Raw genomic sequence first — 16,871 nt, forward strand, 5'->3', positions numbered from 1 at the left:
TGGTGCAGCAGGTAAAGCCGCCACTTGCAGTGCCAGCATCCCATATGGGCACCAGTTGAAGTCCCTGCTGCTCTGCTTCTGATCCAGCTCTCTGCTATGGCCTGGGAAAGCAGTAGAAGATGGCCCAAGTCCTTGGGCCCCTGCACCCACATGGGAGACCTGGAAGAAGCTCAGCTCCTGACTTTGGATCAGCTCAGCTCCGGCCATTACGGCCATCTGGGGAGTGAATCAGTGGATGGAAGACCTCTCTCTCTCTCTTGCTTTCTCTGCTTCTCTGCCTTTCAAATAAATGAAAAATCTTAGAGAGAGAGAGAGAGAGAGAAAGTACATTCAACCCTCAATACTCATGGGAATCAATTCCAGGACCTCCCTTGGCTACCAAAATCTGTGGATGCTTAAGTCCCTTACATAAAGATAGCATGGTGTATGCATTCAACCCATGCAGTCATCACTAAAGTAGTTAATACCTAATGCAATGTGAATTATATATAAATGTATAAATGGCTGTTATACTGTATTGTTTAGGGAATAATGTCAGAAAATAGAAGTCTGTTCATGTTCATTACTGATGCAATTGTTTTCCAAATGTTTTGGCCCTCAAATGGTTAAATGTAGAGGAAGACGTTGGGCATAGTAGAGTAGTTCAGTCAGTCCTTGAGACATCCACATCCCATTATTGGAGTGTTTGGATTCAAGTCCTAACTGTTCTGCTTCTGATTGAACTTCCTGCTAATGCATACCCTGAGAAGCAACAAATGATGCCTCAAGTACGTGTGTCCCTGCCATTCACATGGGAGACCCAGACTGACTTCCAGGCTCCAGTCTTCAGCTGTTGCAGGCATTTGGGGAGGGAACCAATAGATGGAAGATCTCTCTGTGTCTATCTGTCTCTGTTTCTCTGTTTTCAAATAACATGAAAATAATTATTTTTGGTTTAATCCAGAGATGTGGAACCCACAAATACAGAGGATCAACTCTAATAAATTACATGATGTTTTCAGCAAACGGTCGAATATTAACAAGAGATTTAATACCACTGTTTCAGAGTTAGTGAAGAAATATGAGTAGTGTTCAGTGCATTAGGAAATTAGACCAATGAAATGGGACAGAATTTTAAAAAGCTGTATGTGAAATGAAGGTTAATCATCACAACTCAAGTCAAGTGTGAATGATACCTCTTTGTCATAATATTATAAAATCTGAATGTGAGTTTACCCAGTTATATGAAAGATTCGTGAAATTAACAGTATTGCAAGGATGGGAAGAAGGGAGAAGATGAAGACAACAAATTGTAAAATTGTTAACCTTCCATTGTTAGATGTAAGCAGGTGAATGACAGAAGGAATATTTAAAAGCATTGGGAAAGAGACTGCTGTTTTCATTATCAAACTTGTAGTAACACTGGACTTTTTAAAAAGTGTATACTTTTAATTGAATAAGAATATTAATATGGGAAATAAATAATAATTAGTTTGACTTTAGTTTGCTTCTTAAAAGGAAGACATTCTAGAACACATAATTTTAAGAAGAAACATAATAGGATTTACTCTAATTTGACATTAAAGAGGAAAGTGCTCTATCCAAGTGGGATGAACAAGATGGGATGAGGAGGGAGGTGAGCAAATTGTCCTGTCCTGCACAGAGTTTTTAGATTGAAGAGAACTGGGACACTTTGTGGGGTTAGGGACCCTTGAATTGGGGAAGTACATATATAGGTGTCTAAAGTGCCAGAGCTCTGTGTGAGCCTTCAGGTTCCTTTTGGATTTCCTAGAAAGTGGAATCCCTCACCTTCAGACAATCAAGATATAACTGTCCAGAACAGACATATTCTCATGTTGTCCAGCAACAGGCCAGCCCACTTGTGCACATGCTACTGTTATTAAAACATCCTTGGAAAGAGAAGACATTATTATAGGCCAGTAAGGTGATGGAATTAAAAACAAAACCTAAATCCATCTGTCCATTCAGAAAGAAGTTTGGGAATTCAGAGTTACAGTTATTGGAGAAGGACTGAGCAAAACTAACTGAGAACATGATAGGTCCAGCGGAAAGGGGTGGGGAAGTCCTTTGAGATGCTCCTGACCAAATCCAGGTTTTCCATGCATCACTTGCTTAAAGACACTGCTGAAACATTGTCGGAGGCCATGGTGTTTAGCATAGCAGTGAACTGTGGGCAACTCTCAGGTCAGTCTTATTGATCTGTGCCGACTCTAGTCATACATGGCTGTAACCAGATCTGTCTCATTTTATCCATGACCCTAAAATACAACTCTTCAGGTTTTTAGCAATGACAACTATTATGAGATAAGAAATTACTATGCAACAGGTAGGCAAATGACCATTATGGGCTATTTAGTATGTTAGGCAGCAAAGAGAAGCTTGCTATTAAGCAGAGAGGGAGAACTTTCATGTCCATGGTTTCAGTCTTTCTCTTTCTTCCCCACACCCCCAAAAGAAACACAGTCTCAGACACACACACACACACACATTACTATGCTCTGAATATCTGTGTCCCCCACCAGACTCATCTGTTACCTAACATTCAAGCTGATGGCATTAGAGTGTGGGATTTGGGGGCAATTAACTCATGAAGTCTAAACCATCATGAATGAGATGAGAAGCCTAAGAGAGCTGGCTGTCCCATTCTTCCATGTGAGGACACAACTGGAAGATAGCTGTGAACCAGCAAACAGGCCCTCACCAGATATCAGATTGGCTGGCAACTTGATCTAGGACTTCTCAGTGTCCAAAACCATGAGAAAGAAATTCTGTTGTTTATAAGCTACCCCTTTATGGTATTTTTTTCATAACAGCCCAACTAAGATACACCCATACACACACACACATGTGTGTGTGTGTAAATAGGTTTGGTCCTTGATCTTATATAACCATGCAAATTTTATATTATGTGATTTCTCAGTCTGTGCTTAAAAAATAACATTCCCAGGTCCCATCTCAGACTTTTTTTTAAAGATTTATTTATTTATTTGACAGGCAGAGTTATAGAGAGACAGAGACAGAGATCTTCCATCTACTGGTTCACTCCTCAAAAGATCTCAATAGCCAGGGCTGGACCAGGCTGAAGCCCGGAGCCAAGAGCTTCTTCCAGGTCTCCCACATATGTGCAGGGTGGATTGGAAGCAAAGTGCCCAGGACTGGAACCAGCACCTGTATGAGATACCAGCATTGCAAGTGACGGCTTCACCCAGTATGCTATGATTTTTACCTAAAGACCATGTCTTTTCTTTCCAAAGTCATAAATCACTCCTAAGCATAATCATTACTTTGGTCACCAAATGTTTACCCAAAACATCTAGGAAATCATGAGTATTGTTATCTTAGCAATTTTCACCAGGCTTAGCTGGCACAGTCTTTGGGTTTGCCCATTTGTTCCCACTTGTCAGGGATGTGAGCTGCTTTTAAGTCGCCCCCTCCACACAGAGCTCTCCACAGACCTCAAAGGTAGCCACCCCTCGTGGTACCTGCACTAACGGGTGCCCGTCAAATCGCCCTGCATGGGAGGCTCTGGGTTCCCCAGTTGCTCTCACATTCCAGAGGGAAGCAGGACACACAAAGTCCCCCAAAGACTGGAATGCCTGTGTGCAAGTGTGACCCTCACTCCTCTCACAGAGGAATGATCGAAGGAGGTCTACAGCCATACCACCCTGAACATGCCCGGTCTCTCCTGATCTCAGGAGTTGAACTTGTTTGGGCCTTGTTAGTACAAGGAAGGGAGGAATTATCAGAGGGGAACCAGCAAAGCTACAGGCTGTTAGGTTCATTAATTCCTCCAAGAGTCATTGCATCATCTCTAAAGTGAAGAGATTTCCACTAAATTAACAGTATGGATCCTTCCAACTGTAAAGTTCTATGATGAAGTATTGGACTTGGAAGAGAAAACAGTGAGTAACTATTTTACAAGAGGAATTCAAAAAATTCATGTAAATGGAATTAAAAGTAAGAGTTGGTTTTGGTGCAAAAATGATTATTTAAATCCATGTATAGTTTTTCATATTTTTTTCTACATATTATGAAAAACATTTTCCACATTTATGAAATTGTCCACATATTATGAAAAAAATTGCCCCAAACTAAACATATTTTAATTCTATTTTTATTTTTTAATAACTTTTATTTATATAAGGTTAACAAATTTCATATAAAGATTTAGGAGTATAGTGATACTTCCTACTCTACCCTCCCTCTCACCCATGCTCCCGTTCCCCCTCCTCCTTTTTCTTATTCTTTATTTTAAATTTTACAGTGACATACTTTATTTTATAAGCTTAACCCTCCACTAAGTATTGGATTCAACAAATAGTAAAAAAATAAAAAGTAAAAAACAGAAAACACTTTTCCTCAGCCATAGAGACAAGGGTTGTAAACAATAATAAAATCTCAGGATTAATTTTGCTCATAAACATTACCTTTTTTGTACTCTATTAGTTATCCCAGATCAGGGAAAACATTTGTTAATTCTTTTTCTTTAACCTTTTTATTTTTTGGAGAGTCAAAGACAAAGAGCTCCATTGCCTTATACACTCCCTAAATGAGCAAAGCTGGAAGCCCGTACTACAATGCAGGTCTTCCTCATGGGTGGCAGGAACCCAATCCCTTAAGCCATCACCAGTTGAGTATGGAACCCAGGCGCTCCAGTATGGGACACAGGCATCATAACTGCTGGGCCACACATCTGCCCTACCATGATTTTTTTTTTTTTTTTTTTGCTTATTTTTAAAATTTTTTTGACAGGCATAGTGGACAGTGAGAGAGGTAGAGACAGAGAGAAAGGTCTTCCTTTGCCGTTGGTTCAACCTCCAGTGGCCACCCGGCCGGCGCACCACACTGATCCGAAGGCAGGAGCCAGGTGCTTCTCCTGGTCTCCCATGGGGTACAGGGCCCAAGCACTTGGGCCATCCTCCACTGCACTCCCGGGCCACAGCAGAGAGCTGGACTGGAAGAGGGGCAACCAGGACAGAATCTGGCGCTCCAACCGGGACTAGAACCCAGGGTGCCAGCGCCGCAAGGCGGAGGATTAGCCTATTGAGCCGTGGTGCCGGCTGCCACCCATGATTTTTTTTGAAGTTTCCTCATATAATGAAAATAAACTAGAAATCTGTGCAGTGCCTGGGTAGGACGGAGCATGCCTGTGGCATCTTAAGCAGGTGTTTGGAATCAGGTTCTGGGGATATCCCTCTGCACTAGATTTCTCATTTTGAGTATGATTCTGTCATCCAACATGTGTGTGCTGTATATAACAGAATAACAAAAACAATTTTAAAAATTCAGTGTTCCAAGTAGAAAAGTACCTGAGCAACATTTCCCCAGGGAGGCTGGAGGTGAAAGGGGGCATGAACCACACTTCACATAAAAACAAGAAAGCCTATTTCTAAGTGAAATTTTTAAAATTATATTGAATGATGCAATCGCTGTAACATTTCCCCCTAGGGTTTTGTGCCCTATTTTAGTAACAAAAGATCAGCCATTTCCAACTATGCCCCTAAGTTCAGCCTTCAAAAGAAATGAAAGAAATTGTTAAAATACTAGGAGAGAAGTGAGGAAAAGCTTGCCCATATAAGGTGCCAGTAACCTCATTTGAAAAGTAATTTCTTGAGTTAGAGAGGTAACTCTGCCTTTGCCTGGATGACAGTTTAACAAGAATCTAATAGCTTTATCTAGCTACTTGAACGAGTTACAATAAGTGCTGTGAACATTGGCAATTTAGGTGCATTTGAGAAGATGTGGACATACTAGCAAGTCCGGAGTGTGTGAGGTTTTTCTGTTTGTTTTTTGTCCCTTTTCAAATGATCTTGGGATACTTGACAAACATTGTTGAATTCTCTCATCTAGGCAAATGTCGAAGTGACAACGTTTGAGTACTCTTCATTGAAATGTGATTTTGACTTGATAGACATAAGCTGTGTACCTGAGATGAAGTCACATGGACAGAGTGCTTAAGGAGGACAGACAGTCGGCAAGGCCCCCAGGCAAACTGGAGGCAGAAGTAAGGGTAGATATTGGCAAGAATTAGTGGGTAGATTTCACAGAAATGGAATTATGAAATCAGTCTCTAATCAAAATCTTGTGCCCTGGAGTTTTTTAATAGTCCTAATGTTTACACATTTTTTTTAAAGTGTTCCTTAGTGTAAAAGAGAAAATTATAACAAATCTAGTATTGCAGTTCTTTTTTTTTTTATTTTTGACAGGCAGAGTGGACAGTGAGAGAGAGAGACAGAAAGGTCTTCCTTTTGCCGTTGGTTCACGCTCCAATGGCCACTGTAGTCGGTGCATCGCGCTGATCTGAAGCCAGGAGCCAGGTGCTTCTCCTGGTCTCCCATGGGGTGCAGGGCCCAAGCACTTGGGCCATCCTCCACTGCACTCCCAGGCCATAGCAGAGAGCTGGACTGGAAGAGGGGCAATCAGGACAGAATCCGGTGCCCCGACCGGGACTAGAACCTGGTGTGCCGGTGCCGCAAGGCAGAAGATTAGCCTATTGAGCTGTGGCACCGGCCTGCAGTTCTTAATTAGCTTTATTTTCCATAAGCGGGCAGCAATGTGGACTCAAAATAGTAGAGTGTGTTCCATCCTATTACATAGACAGGTTATATTACCAGAGAAAAGAAAGTGACAAACGCAGAACAGAATGCCTGGATTTGAGTCCCAGTCCCACTGCTGATTCAAGTTTCTTGCTAATGTACATCCTACCAAGCAAAGGTGAGGGTTCAAGTAGTTGGGTCCTTGCTTCCCACATGGGAGACCTGGATTGAATTCCCATCCCAGCTCCCAGTTTGGGGCTGTCCTAGTCCTGGCCATCACAGACATACAGGAATGAAGCAGTGGCTAGGAGCTCACTTTCTCTGTGTCTCAAATAAAATGAAATAAAGAAAATAAATAAAAATGCAGAAAACGGAAGTGGAGAAACCCAAATTATTACAGATCAAGCCCATCGTATTTGAATAGTCTCAGCTCATGATTGCCTGATTCAGCCTCTTGTTACAAGAGTAGCTTATAGTCTATAACACACCAAGTTAGAATACAGTTCACTATTTATAGAAGAAATCTTTAAGGCAAACTGAAAATCCATACGTTGGCAGCTTTAGGCCAAACGTAACACTGGGTGGACTGAAGTTGTCAGTTGTCACCAAGTTGGCCTGCAAACCTGACAGTCTTTTTTTCTTGGAACTCTTTTCTGTGCAGTCATAATGACTTCTTAGCATTTTTCTACATTCATAAAGCATGAGTTATTACAAAATACCTTACATACTGTCTCTTGCTCTACTTGCTACCCAATAATGGTCATTTCATTTGACTAATCTGAAAACTAGAAATAGATAGAATTTCGTGGGTTTTTTTTTAAGATTTTGTATTTATTTATTTATTTGACAGGTAGAGTTACAGACAGTGAAAGAGAGAGACAGAGAGAGAGATCTTCCTTCCGTTGGTTCACTCCCCAAATGGCTGCAATGACTGGAGCTACTCCATTCCAAAGCCAAGAGCCAGGTGCTTCCTCCTGGTCTCCCATGCGGGTGCAGGGGCCCAAGCACTTGGGCCATCCTCCACTGCCTCCCTGGGCCACAGCAGAGAGCTGGACTGGAAGAGGAGAAGCTGGGACTAGAAACGGCGCTCATATGGGATGCCAGTGCTGCAGGCGGAGGATTAACCAAGAGAGCCACGGCGCTGGCCCCGGCCCCGGAATTTCGTGTTTTACAAGGGAATGCCATCCACTTTCAGAGAGTGCTAATTGTTGTTTTTATTTTTTACAGCATATTTTTCTTTTTGTAAATTAATAGTTCTGGTCTCCTGCTCTTGAGCCACTTAAAATATATATGACCCCTGATTCTAGTGGAAATGAGCTAATATGTTCCTACCTGGGCATGAATTCAAATACTCAATTATTTCATCTACTTCTCACCTAACTTGGAAATGATTGAAGTGATTAACATTTTATAACCCTTGTTTATTTGTATGTAGGTAAGGGCAAGGGAAATTTCCCCTCAGCTCTCTGAAGTTTCACTGAAATGAAGTGACAATAGGCAGATTAACAGGAGAAGAGGCATACAAATACATTAACATGCTTAAACCCAGGAGTCATACAAAATATAAAAATTCAAAGGAGGATCAAGCGGTTGAGGCCTAAATACCATTTTTGTAGGGGAGAAGAAGGGGAGCCATTTTAGAAGGGTAGTAAATTCTTATTAGGAGAAATTAGCTCCTAAAGAACACACAATGGTCTGGGACAATGTTCCCCTTGACTCTGGGGAGACAGCTAAGGGAAGGTGAGGGGCAGAGCTCCCCTGCAGAGTGTCCTTTGATGCAGAGAGTCTCCCAGGGACTTCTGGAGGCTTCCCTGGGAAGAATAAGTGAAAACTCAGCTTGGCCTTGATGATGCTTTTAGTCTTCTCTCTTCTCTGAGATTACTCTTTCTGGTTATTTGATAAGGATCCTAGGGAAGGGGTTTAAGACATTGCATTTCTTTTTTAAGAAGTTTCCACAGTCAGATAAGGGAGCTGTGGGGCGGGAGGAGGGGGACAGAGAGATCCTCCTGTACCTGGTGGAGAGAAGCAAGAGGTTAGCAGTTTGTGAGACTCTGGTTTAAGTCAGACTGCATAGCATGCCGAAGCGCCATACTTTGGAATTTTCATTTTCTGAGCCCAACAATGGCCAGGAAGCTCTTCCACCAGGTGTCCCAGCACCCACATAGCCACTCATAGTCTCCACTGGTCATAAGCCCATCTTCTGGCTGGGACTAAAGCACCCTCATAAAAGAAAAGTCAAGGAAATATTTTTATTTGCGGAATTCTGAACAAAAGAGTATCCATATGTTATATTTTCCTGTTAATTTTTTAATGCACCAGTTGCTCCAATGGACTCTTTCTTAGTGTTCCAAAAGTTTAATTATTATTGGCCATGTTGAATGCTATCTATGTAAGGAACTCTATCTATTAAAAGGTGAATTTAATTCTGTGATTTGTATTCCATTGGGGGTGCCAGAATGTCACACGGACCAAGCTAAAGTGTACTGATCAACAAGATCAATGCTCCTGTTAGGTTGTGGGCTTTTTTTTTTTTTTTTTTTAAGATAACAGCAAACCTTAGGCAAACCTTAAGCATGAAAAGGATTATTCTCTGATATTTCTAGGAGATAATACAGTATTTATGCTGCATTTGGTTGAGAAAAGTAATATGAGGGGTTGAGTATTTTTATAGTCTTAATAAGAGGCCCCAGAGAACATTAAAACAAGTGATTTAGACGAGAGCAAATTTTTCATCACTTTATGAAACCAACAATCACATGTATTTGTACAGTGTTCAACCTTACATGTTTTTAGTCCAGTAAATGCAGAATCTTCCCTTCAGACTTTAGAAAGAAACTGGAAGTTGATTCGTGATGAGGGTCTGGCAGTGATGGACAAAGCCCAAGGCCTCTTCCTGCCTGAGGATGAAAACCTGAGAGAGAAGGGCGACTGGAGCCAGTTTACGCTGTGGCAGCAAGGTGAGCTCCTGACTCCTACACCGTTCTCTGCAGCCAGTCACCCAATGGCAAGTGACGGAAGTCTCTGTTGACTTAAAGGGAACTTAAAGGGACTGCCTGAAAGACCTAGATTTTGGAATTCTACTCATTGTTTTTAAAAACTGCATTGGAGAATTATGTGTGTGTGTGTGTGCATTTGCATGTATGTTTAAAAAATAGGTAGGTAGATAGATAGATAGATAGATAGATAGATAGATAGAATTTTGGTTTTTTTGGTCTTTTCTGTTAACTGGTATGCTACTGACCATAAACCAACTGTGTAGGCATAGCTGAAAGGGCAGTATGTGTTTACTGATGTCTTAGAAAGGAGCATCTCTGAGCCTCTTGTGTTCCTATGAAGTGGAGATGACGCTGCATGCCAAAGTGATACCACCACTGTGAGCGTTAGAATCAGTTTCCCATCAGAGTGACAAGACAGTGGAAACCATGCTGTGAGATCTTCAGGAATAGGAAGTGTTTCATATTCCATTTGATATTTCTTGAGCTTATCTTGGGCTCAAACACATAAATAGAGCTGTAAAAGTGTTTGTTCAATGAATTAATCTGTTGGTGTATCTTTAAGGAAAGGAGCAGTGATTTTTATCTTTGAGGCGTTTTCCAATTTTCTTGGAAAGTCAAGTTAACCTGGGATAGTAATAACTCTGCTATGAGACATGTGTGTGCAGACGGGAAGGGCCACTTGAAGACACAGGATGAAGGTGGCTACCTGCAAGCCAAGGAAAAAGGCCACGGGAGAAACAAAGCCCCCCAATACCTTGGCTTGGATGTCCAGCCACCAGAAGTGTGAGAATCAATGTCTATTGAGGCAGCTGCAGCAGACTAATGCAGTCTCTAAGTAGTCTCTAATCACTACGAGACTGTATTCCTTTTTTTAAAAAATCAGCTAATTAAAGTTAAAAGAATAAAAGAATTAACAAATATAAAAGTGATTTTCCCCATGAATATGTTTTTAAAATCCACGTTGTTTCCATTTTAATAATTGTCACAAGCAATGACCAAAAGATGCAGTCAGTGAATATGGCCCACATGCACAATCTTTGTTCCAGAGCTCATGACAATTGATGCTAATTGATTCTCTGACCCTTTTTGGATTGACTCAGATTGAACCTCTGATTCCTTCTTAAAGACTCATTTATTTACTTGAAAGTCAGAGTTTCAGAGAAGGAGAGGCAGAGGCAGAGAGAGAGAAATAGATCTTCCATCTGCCAGTGCATTCCCCAAATGGCCTCCAGGGTCGGGGCAGGGCCAGGCTGAAGCCAGGAGCCCCATCCACTTCTCCTACATGGGTGCAGGGGCCCAAGGAGTTGGGCCTTCCTCCACTGCTTTCCCAGTCACATTAGCAGGGTGCTAGGTCAGAAGTGGAACAGCCAGGACCAGAACCAGAGTCCATATGGGATGCCCACACTGCAGACAGCATTTTTACCCGCTACGCCACAACACTGCCCCAGCTTTGGCTTCTTCTTAACATATGGTTGTCATAGGCAACCATGTCAATTGATCAGAGTTAACATACAAGATGGGCTCTGTTGTCACTCTGGCAGTAGCCCCTTGAAACTTAAGAAAAGGGACAACCCAAGGTCCCAGCTCCATGCACATTTCTCATAAAGTGTATTCATATGTAAATAATATATTGAACAGATTCTTCAAGCTAGATCTCTTTCCAAGGCCATTTTCTCAAGGGAACAGGTTCTTACTTCTTGAGAGTTACTTTGACCTTGGTAAGACATAGTAAACAACAACAAAATCACACTGAGGTGCAGGTGCTAGGCATTTTTTCCTTCAATAAGTTAACTGTTCTGCTGCTACACAGCTGCCTTCTAATTCATTATGCAAGAAAATGTGAAATTATAGTTTAAAGCACAGGTTTTAGAAACCAGCAATCCTAGGTTACTGTCTTAGAAACACTGCTTGTTAGCTGTGTGATGTGAGCATGTCTGGATCTCTGAGCTTCAAATTCATCAGTTGAAAAATGGCAGTGAAAACATTGCCTTAAGTGTGGAGCTGTAAATAGGATCAGTGAGCACTTGGCTATAGGTCTGACACAGGAGTATCTAGTATATGATAGTGACAGTACATTTCTGTTACCTAACAGCAACACATTATTAGTATTACCTAATGATGTTATTACATAATAATACTACGTATTGCATATGATGGTGATTCTACATTTTTATGACCTTACAACGTACATTATTTCATGCACATAATTATCACAAGCAGCAGCTAGCATCCCATAACGGAGCACCAGTTCAAGCCATGGCTGCTCTGCTTCCAATCCAGCTTCCTGCTAATGTGCCTGGGAAGGCAGCACATGATGGCCCAAGTACTTGAGCCCCTACCACTCATGTGGGAGACACGATGAATTTCCAAGCTCCTGGCTTTGGCCAGCCCAGCCCAGCCCATCCATTGCAACCACTGGAGAATGAACCAGCAGATGGAAGATCTCTCTCTCTCTCTCTCTCTCTCTCTCTCTCTCTCTCTTTCTGTCTCCCCCTTTCTCTTCGTGACTCTCCCTTTCAAATAAATAAATCTTTTTAAAAATGCTTTATGATGGCTAATACATTTGTCTAACATTTGTTCAAACTGTCACTTATCATTCAACTTATTGGGGGTACTCCATTAATAACCAAAACGACAACTGATATTTTACTCTATCAGGAAAAAGATTACTTAGAAATAGCTAATACAGATATGCAAGAATACTTCAAAAATTCATGGAAAGTAAATTAAAAAGTTTATTTTGATGCAAATTTCTGAAATGCATACATGCATTTTCCAGGAGCTCTTTAAATACCCCTTGTGCAAATTGAGGTCCATTTTATTAAGGAAGACATTTAAGTGGCATCTTTTGTAGCTCTCATTTTATTCTCAGTATATGATTGTCTTGGAACACAACTAATGTTAATCAAATAAAATTAAACTCAGCTTTAGAAGTAGCAGCCTTTTGTAGGAATCTTGAGTGGAATTAAAATATTTCTGTCTTCTAAAATACCCATTGTTTTCCTCCCGAGGTGAGCCGATGATGCTCTGCATTCTGAGCACATCTTCCCCAATAAACAGTGGTTTTATAGGACAGGAAGAAGTTGGTGTAGTCCAGCAGGCTGAAGACCGTGCCCCAGAATCTCTGTGCCTGCCAACATTGCTCACAGAAGGCATCATCTGACAAGGAGCTCCTCCTCCCTTCTTCACTGCCATCTCATTCTTTTTCAATCTGTAAATGATCATCTGTACATTGAAAAAGGCATTAAATTCCGATTAAAGTAGTGTGCTTTGCTAACTCTTTAATGCAGTCTGAGGAATGGGTTTTTAGGTTTAGAAATATAAATGTCATTTTTCTTCTTTGGGGATACACTCATTTCCTGTGCCTCTAACAAATTACTGTAAACTTGGTGGCTTAAAATACACACACATAGATTTGTTGGTAGCTAGAATTCAGGAGTCTGCAACTGATCTCACTGAGCTGAAATCCAGCTGCTAACAACTGCCCATATGCCTTGGCTTCTGGTCCCATGCTGCCTGCAAAGCCAGCCATGATTGGTCAGATCTCCCTCACTCTATATCACTCTGACTCTCCTGTCTCCCTCCTCCACATTTAGGGACCCTGTGATTATACCGAGCCCAGTTAGTCTGTGATAATGTTTTAATGTCAGCTAATTGGATATCTCAATGCTATCTCCAACCTTAATTCCCCCTTGCATGTAAGTTTGCATATTCATATGTTGCAAGTCTTTGGGTATGGACACGTGAAGAGGGGGGCATTATTCTGCCTGCCACAGGGTGCAAGTAAGTGTTCAACATGTGGACCTCCTTGGTCAAATAGTCCCATGCTGATTGGAGAATTGGGGTCCTTGCTCTGCCAGCCACTATTTACTGGAGCAAGACACCTCATCTTCCTGTTTTTACTCAGCTCTCTCATTCCTAAGCAAGAATGAACATGGAAGTCGCCTATGATAAGGGGATAAATTAAAGCTTTCACATGATTTGCTTTTTAAAGGGGTTTTACTATTTATTGTTCTAGGAAGAAAAAACGAGAATGCTTGCAAAGGAGCTCCTAAAACCTGCACTTTACTAGAGAAGTTTCCTGAGACCACAGGATGCAGAAGAGGACAGGTACCAAGAGGGCTTGCCATGCTCTGAGGACCCAATGAGTTGTCAGGAACAGGCAGTGCTGACCTTTACAAGAAGCAAACATTTGCTGTGGCCTGAAGAATGTGTCTTTTCTCACTCCCCTTTTAATGAGACCTAATTTCATGTGTTTGACGTCAGAATCGAGGGTGGCAAATGTTCAGTGTTTATGGCTTTGTGGAAAATGCAAGGGCTTATTTTTAGTTCTTTCACAAAAGAACAAGATGTGAGAATGAATTCTGAGTCTTTCAAAGGCTCTAATCCAAATTGACAGTAATTTGGTCCTGTCACTTTAATTTAGCAATTCTGTTACACCTTGATAAATGACTGAACGAGTGTATGTTTTCTGCTCAGATCAAATATTCCATCATGCACCCTGGAACTCACGTGTGGCCGCACACGGGGCCCACAAACTGCAGGCTCCGAATGCACCTGGGCTTGGTGATTCCCAAGGAAGGCTGCAAGATCCGATGTGCCAACGAGACCAAGTACGTTTCTTTCGTCACTTTCCTCCAGGTGTCTGTTACAAAAAGCTATGTTTGTTTGACCATCTCCATCTCCCTTTGTGCTCTCTGTTGGTCTGGAGATGCTGCCCAGTTCTCGGGATGCCCTCCTTGGTTACATCTTCTCCAGACACGCTCCTCTGCTTACTGAGCCTTCTTGCTTCTCTCTGTAGGTGGGCACTCTTGCATCTGAGTCAGCTAACATACACTGAGTCCTTCACATGTTATGCATTTGCTCACTGCTTTACAATGGAGTTGTTCATAAATATGAGAAGTCCCCCTCCTTGGAGGAAACGCCCCATGATACCTGTTTTCCTCTAGAGGAGACCGGGTGGTGCAAAGGAAGCTGGCTGTGTTCTCACATCCCAGTTCTGCTGCCTAATCCTGTGTGATCATGGCCAGTTACTTAATCCCTTCAAATCTCAGTCTTTATGAAACTAGCACTGATAACATTGACTCTGCAAGGCTTTTGGCTGGATTAAATAAATAATGCCTATAAAGCACTTAGTCCATGTTCTGGCATTAGCAGGCAGGGATGTGGTGGTGAACAAAGAGAGGTCTTCTCCTCTCTACCTTTTCTTTTCCTATTGTTGGCAAGTTTATTTGTGACCTTGTGAACAACCTACACTTGCTCTGGCTTTTGTACCTATAATGCTAATACTTCCCTTGAAGTGCCAGTCCTTTCACTTATCCAAAATAAAACTATTTCTAAGATTTGATTTAATTTCTCAAAATGGAATCTCCCCTCTGGCTTCAGGGAGTGCACATCATATCCTGCTGTCTGTCTTCTATTGCTGTGTAATTATTAGTACATATTAGCCTAATGTCCACAGTGAGCTGTTGGCTTCTAGAGATCGGAGATCAAGCTGCTGTCTTCCCAACCATTTCTCATAATGCTGTATAGCAGTCGGAGTGGAGGGTTCATGCTTGGTTTCTTGTTCATTTGGTCATTGGCAGATACCTGCCCTGGACAAGGCAGAGCAGCACAAGGTGAAGCAGGTGGGGCTGTCCTCTGCCAGATGCATCTGACTGGGGAGACAACAATGGAATGGCACAAGAGCTGTAAGAGAGATGCAGATGGGTCTGGGCCCGTGAACAAGTACCTCACTTGCAACTGAGGTTTGGGAATCCTGGCAGTGGGGGTTTCATAAGACAAGAGCAATTTGGACATTAAAAGCTCAAAGAGAGTGGCCAGCATTGTGGCATAACGGGAAAAACTGCCGCCTGTGATGCTGACATCTCATATGGATGCCAGTTTGAGTCATGGCTGCTCCAATTCCAGTCCAGCTCCCTGCTAATGCTCCTGGGAAGGCAGAGAAATAAATAAGTAAACAAAAATTAAGATTTATTTATACACTTGTTCATTTATTTGAAAGGCAGAGTAACTGAGAGAAAGAGGAAGAGACAAGGAAAGAGATCTTTATCAGCTGGTTTACTCCTCAAATGGCTAGAACAGCCAGCGCTGGGCCAAGCTGAAGCTGAAGCTGAAGCCAGGAGCCAGGAAATCCATTCAGGTCTCCCATATGGGTGGCAGGGTCTTAAGTACTTGGGCCATTTTCCGCTGCTTTTCCAGGCCCATGAACAGGGAACTGATCTGAAGCAGAGCAGCCAGTACCTAAAATGGGCACTCCAATATGGGATGACAGCATTGCAGGCAGTGGCTTAACTTGCTGCACCACAGTGGCAACCCCAATTAATAAATCATTAAAAATATGTGTATCTATTCTGCAATCAGGAGTGTAGGTGTGTAAAGAATATGGTAGAAAATGAAAGAATATTTTAGAAACTAACTTGTAAACAGCTTGAATACCAAACAAATGAGATGAGATGCCTGTTAGGAAGTTGTTTTGTAAGCTACAGGTGATTCTGATGGGGAAGATGAGGAAACAGTTAACAGCTTGTCACAGCAAGCTGCCCAGGAGATAGAGATAGAATTGGGGCCCAAGAGGGAAGTGGAGAGTAGAAAACAGATGCAGGGGGTATTGTGTGGTTTGACTCAAGTTGATCTTGAGTGTGTGGTACCAGGGAGGGGGCAGTCGCAGGTGCTGCTTCAGTTTCAATCTTGAGTCAGTAGGAGGCTGGTGATGCTTCTACAAACATTGGGAATTTGGGAGGCATGAAGCAAGTTCAGGGAAAGGAAATTAGTTCACAGTCTGCATGTATTTTCTTTTCAAGTTGCTACTGGGACACAGTAGTAGAAATATCCAGGAATCATCTAGAAATAGAGCTCCAGTGCTCAGAAGAGAAATCAAGTGTAGAGATGATGATTTGAGAGTTGGGATTAGCAGGAGTTTCTAGAGGAAGCCTGAGAAAATCGAGTGATGAAAGAAATGAAGACAGTCCATGAAAACATTACATGTAGAAGGCAGGCATGAAGAGAGTCCGTGAAAACATTACATGTAGAAGGCAGAAAGAGTAAAGGGAACCAAAAAGGAGATGTGGAAGGAGACAGCAGAGTTGGGCATACCAGGAGGAGTAACCAACGATGGCTGACCATGTAGAAGTGTCTTCCATGATGAAACAAATCTTGTCAAACCCTAGGAAACTCAGATTGTGTGAAAAGGAAGAGGAACAGATATGGCCAGGGTCCCAGGAAGTACAGAGAAGGGGTGAGAAGATACTGCGGGAGGCAAAGATGAACAAGGCCACCTCCTTGGAACTCAAATAAGAGCTTGATGCAGGGGAGAAGCAGAAGAGTTTCAGGCCCCACT

The 16,871-nt window shown here is 42.1% G+C and overlaps 1 protein-coding gene across 4 annotated transcripts in view; it reads left to right on the forward strand.

The window, feature by feature from the left end:
* Positions 1–16,871, forward strand: part of ASPH (aspartate beta-hydroxylase) — a 237,495-nt gene that overhangs the window by 207,048 nt on the left and 13,576 nt on the right. For all 4 annotated transcript variants that reach the window (XM_062188446.1, XM_062188443.1, XM_062188444.1 and 1 more), the window contains 3 exons: positions 9,358–9,493; positions 13,551–13,642; positions 14,012–14,145. In XM_062188446.1, coding sequence (XP_062044430.1) covers positions 9,358–9,493; positions 13,551–13,642; positions 14,012–14,145 — 362 coding nt within the window. The remainder of the gene's footprint in view (positions 1–9,357; positions 9,494–13,550; positions 13,643–14,011; positions 14,146–16,871) is intronic.

This window comes from Lepus europaeus, chromosome 4, assembly GCF_033115175.1.
Source record: "Lepus europaeus isolate LE1 chromosome 4, mLepTim1.pri, whole genome shotgun sequence".
In the NCBI taxonomy this organism is placed as follows: Eukaryota; Metazoa; Chordata; class Mammalia; order Lagomorpha; family Leporidae; genus Lepus; species Lepus europaeus.